The following is a 13,317-nucleotide window of genomic DNA, read 5'->3' as shown; positions in this document are numbered from 1 at the left end:
GAATTTATGTTTGAATGTACTCAAATTTTTTATGAATAATATATAATTAATTTTGATTTTATTTTATCTTTAGATTCAATTTGGATTTGATTTTTGGGGTCAGTCCAATTTCATAATTAATCACAATTATGATAAGCTACCGTCATGCAAAGTAAAGTGAAGCAAATTATTGAAGAATGTTTTGATGTTGGTTTTTAAGTCATGGAAGATTTGGGTATGTTTTCCTTAAGCTTTTAGATTTATTTTTTTTGGTATATTTTGTTCAAAGAAATTGCATATATACACGTAAAATTGAACATAAATAAAATATTCAACTCTTGTGTTAGTACATTTTGTCAAATTTTTTTATTTTTTATTTTTAATTAAATTTTGTGATTCAAGAGATTATATTAAATTCTGTGATTCAAGAGATTATTGTATTAAGTAACTATGTGTTTTACCTGCTTTAGTGTTTGTATCGGTGTCGTGGTTACTCAATTTTAGTAACAAGGTTAGATTTTGTTTGTTTTTAGTGAATAAATTTGTGGGTTTGTATGTAATTTAAAAAGTTTTGAAATAATGATGAGGTTTCTGATATGAAACAGGATTGGGACGATTTGGGACTGATTTGAGGTTTATGATGCATTATCTGATAGCATGTTCAATAGGGTATTGATGAAATGGTGCATACTTAAGTTTGGAGTGGAGAGAAGTGATTTTTTGTTTATATGGTGGTGAAGAATGCTCTGTGATGAAGCTCCGATTAGTGTGCTAATTTTATTATGATGTACTGTTTCCCATTTAATCTTTGGAGAATGGCTTCAAGTCTATGTAATTGTTGTAACGTTTGTAGGCGTGTAGACACTTGCTCACTGAACCTCCCTGGTTGCAGTGTTTAACTGAATTTTCTGAACCTCCTTGGTTGCAGTGTTATCATCATATGGCATTGGTCTTTTGTAATTTTATGGTAAGCTGGTATCTATACAGAAATTAAGAACAGAAGCTGTAAAGATTTGCAGAAGCAAGTAGGCAAAATTCTCTTGATGACACACACTGACATAACTCTTTGTCCTTTATAGTTTTGTTCTTCTTGATTCGGCAAGTTATCATGGATAAACACAGGAGATGCATTAAATTTTAATATCATTTTTTTCAAAGCAGCATTTACATCTGATAGGTAACATATTTTTTTCCATTTTACCATTTCAAGAGAAGCAGACAAATAGTTCTATGCATTAATGATCTACAGCTTATTGGCGTGGCCAGAAATGTGTTTTCCTTTCACTTTCGGGATTGAATTGGTTCAGTCTGTCCTGATGTGTTAGCCAGATATTTCAGTATCGTTCCCTTGACCATTTTCTTTCACTAAGCACCACAAATGACAACTTCTCCTACTGGGTGCTGCATTTTCTAGTTTGACATTGCAAGATCCTTCGCTCTATTACCTCTATTCACTACTCATACATTGTGGCTATAAGGCAAATTAAGTTGCTGCCAAAAATTTAAGTTGGTAATCATATTAATGAATTAATTTGAACCTCTGTTCCTTACTTGACTCTATATTTTAATGAAACCTACAATCTGCAGTAGAATATATAGAAGTGTTTATCAAAGGAATACTACCCTTCTGCAGTTGTTTATTAAAATCATTGCTTGGCAATGTCCTTCAATGATATTTATGGTATTAAGGTTTGGGATTGTCCGTTAGACCAATAAGGAGTAAGCATGGTCTAGCCTAGTTGGGAAGAAATGGACTTCGAGAAGGTATAACTAAGCACATCAATTATTAATTTTTTTTTTTGAAATTGAAAGAAAAGAGATTTAAATTTTTCTCTTTAAGTAGGAAGATCATATATTAATCAATAAATTAAATGTTCGGATGCAGCCCATCAATTGTTATTACTCTCATTAAGTCATTATAGTTGTGGTAAAGTATTATTAAATCTTAACCTTTCATCAGAATAATGGCTAAATGAAAAACTTTATATTAAAATAGTAACAAGAGCTAAATCAAGTTTTCATTAAGTTCTGATAAAAGAAAATAAAAAGAAATTCAATTAGCAGCCTTTTTAAAAAAGATTTCCAAACATCATCAAAAAAGGAAGATGCCCAAACATTTAGGTTAATTTTTCCTATATAGTTAATCAAATTTGGAAAGTAGAATCACTGCAGGCCCAGGAATGAGGTGAGGATTGGGCCCATGGTAGCTAAAGAACATTCTATCTTTTATGGGCTTTTTGTCATTTACAAGGGGCCCATTATGCCACTTGCCAAACAACAAAAAACCTCTATTTCCACAACGTAAAAGTTGTAAAATCTTTTAATAGCATAAACAAAAAACTCAGAATCGGAAGGAAACCAGAAAGAAGAAAGCAAACAGGAAATGAACCAAAATAATTGGCCTGTTCTGTTCCATAAGGAAGTTTTGATTAGCTATGTGACTATGTGCTAGTAAAAGCTGATACAAATATACCAGTTTCAAGATGAAATAAAATAAGACTGCAAAATATGAGTTACATTTATTTTCATTCAAATGTATGAAAATAAAGGAAGGATGTCATGAATCTGAGACCAAAAGAGCATCCCAGATCATATCCATGTCCAAGGAAGGCATTCTACTTAACTGTACAGCATCCACATCTGAGGGTAGCATCTCCTGACTTTTCTTGTTGCTCTCATTCACTTCGGACCCTGCCTTGCTCTCCACCTCAAATTGCCACTCTCTTTTTGCAGTGTTTTCGTTTAAATCTTTTACTTTTTCCTGTGTTGGTGATGGATCATTGGACTTTTTGTTAGCAGATAAGCCTTGTGATATTGCTTGCAACTTGGCTTCAAGAAGTGCAGCTGTGTTCCCATTCAAAGAATTGGCCTTGAGTTGATGCTTAAGATCTGGAAAATTCAAATGTGCATATTCTCCACGCAATATGTACGCCGCTGTATCATATGCCATAGCAGCTTCTTCTGCAGTGTCGAAAGTCCCTAACCAAACCCTTGTTCTATTTCTTGGTAGCCTTATCTCTGCAACCCATTTTCCCCAATGCCTTTGCCTTACCCCTCTGAACAGCTTTCCAGTTGATGAGGCTGATGACACAGAAGAACCCTTTTGGTGCTGATTATGCAATCTCCTTCCAGAGTACTTCATAGGCTGAGTCTTGGTAGTGCTAAGCCAATAGTCACTAAAACCTTTGGATGGATAATTTGTCAAACTCTGGTTGATTCTAAGCCATTCATTGCCCGGTTGAGACTGAATCTGGCCAAGTTGAGGCGTGTGGTATGTAGGGTCTTGAGACAAGTTCGATGTAGGTTCACTCTTTTTGCCAATGGAAACAATGGCTCGTGTGGATGGATCTATCATGGTAGGTTCTGGCAAAAACAAAGTTAAATTTGGGAACTTTGATGTGGTTGATAAAGAAGATGGAGAAGGCGGTTCGGAAACTTGAGCATGGTGTACTTCTGGAAAGGACTCCAAAAAGTTCACTGGAATAAAACCATCCTTAATATCAGAAACAGAATCTCCAGGCGGGTGGACAGAACTAAATCCTGAAACAAATAAACTTGATTGGTGTTCATGCACAACATCCTGTCTGATAAATCCGGGAATGTTTTTCAACAAATTGGCACCAGGAGCCTCCTCTGCTGAAGAACTGGAATTGGAACTTGAAAGCAGCCTATCAGGCGATGGTGATGATGATGATGATGATAACTTACTTCCGCTGCCACTTCCATTTTTGTGACAAGCAGTACCAGATAAAGCACCCCACATGATTGGATCATTGAAAAATTTTGGACCTGTTGCCATGCCATAAATATAAGATGGCCACTCCTTGTTCATGAAGGTTTCCGTTTTAGGAAATTGGTTTTCCTTACTCATAATTTCGGCCGAAAACAGAACAAAAGTGAGAAGGAGATAGAGAAATGATGCAAATGAAAGTTGTATGCTTTATATATGAAGGTTTCTGCTGAAGTCTTACTAAAATAATATTTATGCGAAATTACTTTATGTTTATAAAAGATAAGTCATTGTCCGAGTCAGATCTGCTTGTTCAAGAAGAATAAGGTCACCACCTTCCAATTTCCTTACGCATTCGTGCTAGCCATTCTCGATGTCTATGGACAAACCAATCAAACACTTACAGGTCAGGCTTTCTTGGCTTACCTGTCATCTAGGGTTCTTAGGTTGGTGTATATTCTCCCATGACAGTGACTGCAAGAACCTCAAAAAACCTTTACTTCATAGCATAATTATTCAGTGCTCCTTTTAATCAATGACCATGTGATTTTCTCAAACACTCACATGACTTATTCATCCCCTTTTACTTTCGAATTTTAATTTTAAAATGAAGGTTAGACCTTACAATGAGACAATAATTAATTGTTGTTATAGTTATTAGAGCAGAGAAAAAATTGCAGTGTAACATCTTTACATGTAAATGTATATGATATGCTAAATTGCATAGTTTTCGTCTACATGGATGGATTGAGTTAGTTCAACCTAATTCATAATTGGTTATCAGGTTCTGTATTACAGGTAATCAGGAGAGAAATTCATACTTGTGTCACTACCAGACCTTTATTATCAATATTATCATCAACATAATAATAAACTTTAATTGAACAGGACTTGCTCCAAAATTAAATTAATTATGTTTTTCAATGAGGGAATCATGGCTGCTTTTTATAGATCCAATCCATTAAATTAAATAAAAGGCAAACTCATTAGCAGAAGTATATCTTATTTGGCTTTTCTTGAAGCATCATCACCTGTCTTTTGAGATGAGTTTGGAGCCACTTAAGAATCTCATCAACTCCAAGCATGAGTATGCAAAAGGGAAGGGCAATCTACAGGCCATCCTCCCCACCCCTCCAAGTTTGGGCCCCTAATGATTAGAAACCCCATTTGGGTGGTGAATTTTGCAGTCATCTTTAAGCTACCTCTTTGAGTCAATGCCACTTGGGGTAACCATTTCCAGGGAGGAACAATACCATGATGGAAAGAGAGAGATTCCCAAGAGTTACTTTAATTCACTTTTTGGCAGATTTGATTAAACTATTTTCTGACCAAGTTCTTCCACTGGTGCAGTTGGTTTTCTCAATGTTATTTAATAGTGCCAGCACATGCTCTGGGCCTAAGCAAAACATAAGTTATTGCCGTCTAATAGTTGATTAGTAAGAAGCAGCATGAACCCATGTTTCTCAATGTTGCTTTTTCTTTTTCTCTTTTTTTCTCCTTGTCAAGCCAAGGTTTCTTTATTCCTTCCAGTGTTTCAGGTCTCAAAACAAGAAAGCAAAATAGAGTAAAAACTCATCTCTGCACACATCACTATTGCTTTAGTTTTGAAATTGAAAAAAAAAAAAAAAAGGAAAAGCAGGGGCTTGGCATGTGAAGCTGACTTGCTCAAGCTCTGGATGACAAATCAGGCACGGTGTCAAGTACCAAATCATGATGTGCTTATGGCATTCCTTGTTTCTAACCTCTCTAGTCTCTTCCAAACCTGTTCCTGTTTCCCAACCTGGAAGATAAGGATCTTGAGGCCTGATAGATGATAAAGATTTTGACTTGTTGGGCAGCTTGTACTTCACTTAATTATTATCTAATGCAACTGATGGCTCAGTGTTTGTCTCCCTCCTTTTTGTTGTGCCTGTGAATGTTGTCAATTAATATACTTAGTAAATCAAGTTGCTCATCTTTAGTCATTCCTTCTTTATGTGGAAAACAAAAAAGAAAGCATTTATAGTAAAAATAACAGAGGATGATTTAAGCTAAGACAAAGACTTAAAGAGTAAACTGTTTGTTTTGATGTTCCTTTTCTTATCTATCTAGATGGTTTGGTCTCAACTGGAACTTAAATTTTGTGAACGATATATTGACGTTTTCAAAATTAAGATCATCACTCCTAAGAGTTCCTTGTCATAGACGTATAGATAAGTATAATAACTTGCTGGAATTGCCAACTCAAACAGCAAAATTTTTTATTTAAAGTTGAGGACTAAAGAGACATGAGAGAGCCCAAAAGAATATAATAATTCAACTTTATATGTACAACTGGGTGTGCATTGCATAAGCAACAGATCTAGTCCTTTTTTATTTTTTTTTACAATAATGGGGTGAATATTCTTCACCTGTGGTCTGATGTATGAGAGAGAGAGAGGGACTTTTGTCCTTTGTAAAGAGTTTCTGGGATGTTGGCTTCTCAACCTTCACAACTACCCTCAAAGCCTTTTGGTTAAAGTTTGATGACATTACCAATAAATTATTGCTCTTTACAGGGCTTAAGCTGACCATAAAACACAAAGTAACATCTTCATTTGTCTGGTGCAACTACTCCTAGCATTTTGACTAAATAACTACCCTTTTGCTTTCAACTACTCAGGTTTTGTCATTACCGTTTTCTTTCCTCTAAAATCCTTGCCTTGTAATCCTGTTAAAACAGCCCACAGATAACATGATATTCCTAACATGAACCACACAAACTTTTGATAAGAAAAACACAATAATTAGTACAAGAAAGGTGAAAACAACAGCATCAAAATGGAATCCTTCTTGTACAAATGATTCTCTCTTTTGTTTTACACCACTTACTCTATGTTTCTTTTTCTCTCCATCTCAAATAACACCTTGTCTAGGTAGGCAGAGAATATATCTTTAAGGAAGAATCTCTCCATATGCCTATCTATAAAAACTTATATATGATCATCCCCCTTCATCATATCATTATCATCATTCACATCACCATCCACTGCCTCTGCAATGCTCTTTACCGCTGAAGATTAAGCTATCAAGGTAAAGGCTCAGACACATGAAAAAACTGTTTTTTACGTGGATAAATCATATTTGACAATGTAAGCAAAAAGCCTTCTAGATAGATCATTTAAAATGCGTATAATAGCCAATCGCTTTTGCCTATGTCCATATACATCAAGATTTGACACATATACGTAGACAGCCAGCAAACCCTTGCAGAAGATAAAATAGAAAACCTTATCCTGTGCTTTCGAAAACTAAGGTGTACTTACCTATCTCCTTACCCTCATGATAACCATCATGACTTCCACCAACACAAGTAACTTATTTGGGATTCAATTGCACTTTTTATGCTTGTTTTAGCAATCCATGATTATCAGTGTCGATACACTTCTCATCATCATTTTGATTAGTTTAATGATGGCTGTAACAGACAAACGTTAATGGAGGCCGACAATGGAATCTAAGACACTAATTTGATGGATGAAAGACACTGGTTAAAAAGTGCGAGCGGCAGACCAATTAGACCCTTCCACGTGTCGAAATGTTTGTGGTGCTGGAATGGTGACCACAAATTAATTTTATTCTATTTTTAATGTGGGATTAATTGACATTGAAGAATAGACATGCTTTATATTTGATTAACTCTATAATTACAAACGAATAAATCAAAAACAAAATCAATGCATTAGTATATAGATACTTATATTTGGAAAAAATTCAATGTAAAGTTGAATCAAAATTTACATACAATGAATCTAAATATAGAACTTAGAGATACCAAGACGTTCTACTAACCATGTACATAGTCTCGTTGGCAGAATAGAAATGTTTATGGGCACACATGAAATGGATCAATATTAGCTGTGAGGTTTAGTACTTTGTATGAACTCTAGCTGTTTTTATGTAGGCATATTCATTCCCCTTTGGCATATGTATAAAAAAAAATCCTGGGATAAGTTTGTTTACGCCAGCCCTGTCGCTTCCAATGACAAAAAGTTTCCTTATCATAAATACCATATACATTACACAATACAATAAGCAAACCCCAACAACTCCATCAAAGGGGAGAAGTGTTTAATCAACTTTGTTTATGTCATTGACTTGTTCTTCTCCTATTTTATTTATTTATTTTTTGTCTTGTTTGCCAATGACTACACCTTGACAAACAAAAATTTGGTGGGGGGGGGAAAACAAAAGTGAACGTGGAATTTAAAATTGGTGCAATTGTTTTTTAGGGTTAGCTAGGAGGTTGTTAAATGGCAAAACAAACTGTTTGTGTAGATTTTATTAAAAAAGGAAAAAGAAAAGAACGTCTACTCTCCAACTTACTGTTTATATATATATATTTAAAAGGGCTGAGAAGGAACAAATGAAAGGGAAAAGGGAAAGGGTAACTGAGGGCGGAGAGAATGGAGGCGCATGGCCTTGAAATCGGGGTTTTGTTTATAGGAACTATATACATATAACGTGCTTGGAAAGCGGCGTGGTTGGCACGTCAATTGAACAAGTTCAACACTACTGGACCACTGCCTCGATGATCATGCTTTCCCCTTCACTAACCTAAACTAATACTTCTTTCTCTCGTTGCCTAATGCTCATGAACTTTCCCTCTTTTGTAAGCTTATAATTATTTTTAATTGTTTTGTGTATGTTTATTCGAAAATTATACATGAATGTTTCACAAGAGCAATTTTTATAAGTTCGTGTACAAGCCAAACATTTCAACGTTAATATTGTCACTTATAGAATAAGAGAGTCTAGATTACCAGACATGAGAGTACCAACAATATTACCGTAAGAGGATTAGGAAAGAGAGAGAGATTAGGGAATTTGGTTTGAAATTCCGAAACCCAATATAATTAATTAAGCTTCTACTGAAACATTAAAACATTAATTGGATTGGAATAAGAAATACTCAGTAATATATAATAAAATTAAACAAAGGACTTTAGCTCTAGGTTGAAAGGAATATTAGCTATTATAGACCTAAAGCTTAACAAAGTTGGAACTTACATTGATTTATCTTGTTATAGGAAACGTTGGCACTTTCGAGGAATATTTAGCTTAATTCAACTTTAAACAATAAAATATCTTTGGTCAGATATGCTATATTTACATTTCTTGATAATTATAATACTCATCACATATGGTCAAATAATTAAAAATTGTTTTGTTTTCCCCTCTTTAATCATATTGCGTAAGTATCTAAAATCCCCCCGGCATGGATATTGCAAGTTTGCAACTTGTCTGACTTAGGCCCACGATTAAGAATTTATAAATGAGAAAAGCCCATTTGGCTTAATTTTATGGAAACCCTGCAAAAGGCATGATAGTCATTATTTGGTATCTTGATGTAAATCAAAGAGACAAAAAAAATATAAACCACTTGGAATGCTTGTATTTTGTTTTTTTCCCTTAAATTATGACTTTGGTTACAACCCAAATGAGTGGTTTTGAGTTTAATTGAAAAAAAAAAAAACAAAGAATTTTTTTATCAACAGAAAGATGCATCTATCAAGTGATATATGCATAGCCCATTTCAAAACAAAAGCAATAACTTTAGTTTCCTATTAAACTAAAGAAATCTCAAAACACATATTGCTAATATTGATTTTAAGTGTATTCAACTAAATTTTAAAAAATTATCCTTAAGAATGTATATGTATAGTATATATTTAAAAATAAATCGATAGACAGATAGACAGACAGATAGATAGATAATAGATAGATAGATAGATAAATAAAAATATATAAAAAACTATAATAATAATGGTAGTATGTTATACAAAATGAAGAGAAAGGACTCTAATTAGGAAGCCAAGAAAGGGTAACCATGTTAATTTTCGTGTTTTATGGGATCAATGTGGAGGCAGGAAACTTAAAAGCAGAGAGCCTTGCCCTGCGACTTCCATGACCACAGGCTCATGTACTCATCTTACAACGTTGGGTGTACAGCAACCAATCTTCTTAATTAATAAATACCAGATTTCATATATTATTTGTGAAATTTGATTTCACAGTATTCAACTTCCCAACTTTTGTTTTAAATAAAATCACTCTTTTATAAGGAAGAAAAAGAAATTGAAGATAGTTCGGTTTAGTTGCTTCCTATATAAATTTCGACTGTTTACACCATATTAAAATTTTTGGTGACTATTTATATGGACATGTGTCAATAACATAATACACTGTCGCCCAAAACATATATATATATATATAAAATAAGATTTAGTTATTAATAAGGAGAGTATATTTGTTCATATTGGTGATTTGATAGATTCGTGTAAAATGAAGTTGGAAATCGCCTCCCAATTCCATTTGGCAGTCAAGAACATTTCCCATATGGTTGATGGCTTTTAGAGACCATAGGGTTTAAACTTGCAAATCAAGAACACTTCCCATATAGAAAAAAGATAGACTTAAATTATTACAATGGCAAGACAAATTCCCTTATTTCCATCCAGCACCTTTATTCTGACATCAATATTACGATTTAAGAGCAAAAACCAAGGGCTGCCAGATGAAAAACTTCGGAAGCATTTTCAACACATTCATGGACATTTATTCTTGCCTTCCTTGGTTTTGATGTTGTTGTAGCATGGACATTCCTCCCTGTTGCCATACGTTCCGGAGGGAACGCACAAACAACTCTTGCAGCAATAGTTGCAGAAGAACAAACATGGCTTCCTGTGATGTGTTTTCGAACACCGACCATCGCAGGCCTTGGGACAGTCTGAACAATCACAGATTTAATTATAAGCTTCGTTAAGAAACATGGTAAGAAAATAGCGAATGGAGTTTGTGAAAGATTGCATGGCATTTTACCTTCAAGGCGAAGTGATCCTTCCTTGCCAGCCTGTGGACATGAAACAATCAGAGAGAGGGCATTCAATTTTCTCGAAATGTTTATATTGGGAATTCAATTTCCACTTGTAAAAAAAAAATACTTGAATTTGAAATACGATATATAGTTCAAATTAATATATATTATAATATATATATGTATGGGTACGTGCGTAATAAAAAAATAAAAAAAGAAGAGATGAGAATGAGAGACATACATTTGCTGTTTGAATAGCAAAACCCAATGCAAGGATGAGAAAGAATGCAAATGGAAGCCAAGAGAGCCTAGCCATGTTAATATTTCTTGTCTTTAGAGGGAATGCTCTGTCTGTACTGGCAGAAGCAATGATGTTAAGAAGAAAGGTCTGTGCCCTACAACATCCATGGACCTCTGTTTATATAGTCTAACAACTCTGGCTGAACAGCAAAGAATCCTCTCTCAACCAATGCCCCATGTCAATATCCCATTCATGCAATATTCAAGTTGTTTTTTTAATTAAATATCCTTTTAATGGAAAAAAAAAAAAAACAGTTGAATATTACTTCAGTACCCTTCCCTGCCATTTTATTTTTTTCCCCTCTTACAGGAATAGAACTTAAATTTCTAAATTCATGCACAGATATTGGCTGATTTGTAATTCCAATATAGCCTTTGGCACTAGTAGTTGCCATCTAGAGTAAATATTAAATGCTCCAACTCTTGAAATTGAACCTTAATTAATTCCTGCCTAAAAACAATAATGACATAACTAAAGATACATTCTATTAAATCTGTCTCTCATTATGCCTACTTATAAAGGTAACTAATGCAATTCATCTTTCATTTTATCATATCTTTTTTTTTTTTTTAATTTGAGAAACGGAAATTAAAACTTTATTTTTTAAAATAAGAGATACATATATTTATCAGTGAATAAAAATATTCTATATACATCTCCAAAAGTGATAAATATAAAGTGAGAAGGATATAATAACTATGTTTGGCACAAATATTAAGTAGATGGTGTTTGATACGTGTATATATGGAAGATATTTCATAAATAAAATGGTGACATGTGATTTATATGCCTGGGATGGTTTTTACTCATTAGGTAATATGATTTCTGTTATGTCCATTGAAGTTGAGAAGAGAAATATACCACTACTAAATGCCCTGCTTCATTCATGGAAATCAAAGGAAAGAAAGAGTAAAATGTGTTTGTTCCATGGAGTAGGTTTGTGACTTTTTTTGGTCGAATGGACTGGAAATCCTCCCTTCATGTTTGTTAAGGTTTTGGACAAGAGTTGGCAGAGTTATGTTGGATAAGAACTTCTGTTTTTATCAATATAAGCATACTTATCGTAAAAATAATATAATAATAAGTAAAATGTTGATCTTATAGAGAATTGAATTAATTTTTAGTATTAATTACAAAAATTACACACCTTAATTTTATCCAAAGATTAAAATTAAAAAGCAAAATAAAATCAAACTTAAAAACTAAAACTAATCTAAATTTACACTACAAAATTACTTTGTTAAGATTTGATTGACTTTTAAATCCAAGATTACGATGTCCCTCAATACTTCATCTGAATATTATTCTCTCTTAACTTAACTTAATGGATTAAGTTGTTAATTTAGAGTCCTAAATTATTTACAAGTCTCTGTCGAGTTTCTTATTAAAATATTTGTCCCAATTAATTTATTATGTGTTTATACAAATTAAATTGAAGAAAGATTCATTAAGTTCATGCTCTAATTTTAGCTACGAATAACTTATAGGTGTATATTTACCTTATAGGTAAATTAAATCACCTAATCAACTAAGTATATTCGATCATACGCTATTCTATTCATGATCTACCTAAATATCTTTCGTCAAGGTTTAACTTAGGTTTCCAATTTAATGAAATTGGTGATCAAGCAATTAGAAGCATTAAGAACTAAATAAAATAAACAACTTAAATCCAACAACATAAGCAAAAAAAAAAAAGATAATAAATCAGACTATGTATTGAGTTCAATCATAATTTTAGATAAATAATTTAATTCCCTATCAAGTCAAACATCATCATCAAATTAGGTTTAAACATGCAAATCAACCTAAGAAAAAGAAAATAACAAAAAGATGATAGAACCCAAGAACTTTAATCTTGATTTTCCAAATCTTCTTTTTCCAAATCTTCTTAAATCCCTCAAATTCTTTTTAACTTCAATGACTTTACGATTTGATTCTCAACTGTCAATGTAATGTTTCGTTCTTTTTTTTTTTTTAAGTCTTCCGAAATGTTGTTTTTATAGAACTTTGAAGTTAAGCCAAGTTAGGTGAAAAAAGAAGTCAATTTCAATTAGAATTTCCTCATCAAATTACGTGAGCCATGACCTATCTCCATGAAGCCCACGGCCTCAACCAATTAATTAAGAAAAATCGTAATTGCTCAAAGACTGCTGCAGTACTTTAATTTCAATAAGATTTTTGACTATTTTTGAAATTGAATTGGGAAAATTGGTAAACATGAAAGTTATAGCATTTTCTCTTTGCTTTTCAATGGTCTAAAAATCATCTCATTTGGAGCTTTGTAGAAAGAGTTATGATCAAAATACCAAAATATGTGCAATAAAAGTCTTTACCTTGAAATTACTCTCCTTCGATTAAAATTTTTCTTTCATTAAACACTTACAAAAGCACAACTAAATCAACAACAACAACATATCTTAATTACATTAACACCAAATTAAGTACAAAGTTAACTAAAATTAAATTGAC

General features: G+C 33.0%; 2 protein-coding genes across 2 annotated transcripts; both read right to left on the bottom strand.

Annotated features, from left to right (window-relative positions):
- Positions 1 to 2,363: 2,363 nt before the first annotated feature.
- LOC18602724 (Integrase-type DNA-binding superfamily protein) lies at positions 2,364 to 3,921 on the bottom strand. Its single transcript, XM_018118868.2, has one exon. It carries the CDS (start codon positions 3,848 to 3,850, stop codon positions 2,537 to 2,539), a length of 1,314 nt encoding a protein of 437 aa, XP_017974357.1. The 5' UTR covers positions 3,851 to 3,921; the 3' UTR covers positions 2,364 to 2,536.
- Positions 3,922 to 10,132: 6,211 nt separating this feature from the next.
- Positions 10,133 to 10,860, bottom strand: LOC18602723 (gibberellin-regulated protein 12-like). The gene is made up of 3 exons (XM_018118869.2): positions 10,786 to 10,860; positions 10,550 to 10,580; positions 10,133 to 10,457 (listed from the first exon to the last, which is right to left on the bottom strand). The coding sequence occupies exons 1-3, from the start codon at positions 10,858 to 10,860 to the stop codon at positions 10,276 to 10,278; spliced, it is 288 nt and encodes a 95-aa protein (XP_017974358.1). The 3' UTR covers positions 10,133 to 10,275.
- Between the last annotated feature and the right edge of the window lie 2,457 nt (positions 10,861 to 13,317).

Source organism: Theobroma cacao, chromosome 4 (genome assembly GCF_053813885.1).
Source record: "Theobroma cacao isolate CCN51 chromosome 4, ASM5381388v1, whole genome shotgun sequence".
In the NCBI taxonomy this organism is placed as follows: Eukaryota; Viridiplantae; Streptophyta; class Magnoliopsida; order Malvales; family Malvaceae; genus Theobroma; species Theobroma cacao.
The sequence above is the reverse complement of the archived record's forward strand: the minus strand, read 5'-3'. Positions and strand labels throughout refer to the sequence as shown.

Bases quoted from the DNA above. Each gene is read 5' to 3' on its own strand.
- LOC18602723 (XM_018118869.2), bottom strand. From the start codon at position 10,860: ATGGCTAGGCTCTCTTGGCTTCCATTTGCATTCTTTCTCATCCTTGCA. The intron at 10,581-10,785 runs GTATGTCTCTCA...TCATGTCCACAG, and splicing joins TTGCTATTCAAACAGCAAAT to GCTGGCAAGGAAGGATCACT. The intron at 10,458-10,549 runs GTAAAATGCCAT...GTGATTGTTCAG, and splicing joins AGGATCACTTCGCCTTGAAG to ACTGTCCCAAGGCCTGCGAT.
- LOC18602724 (XM_018118868.2), bottom strand. From the start codon at position 3,850: ATGAGTAAGGAAAACCAATTTCCTAAAACGGAAACCTTCATGAACAAG.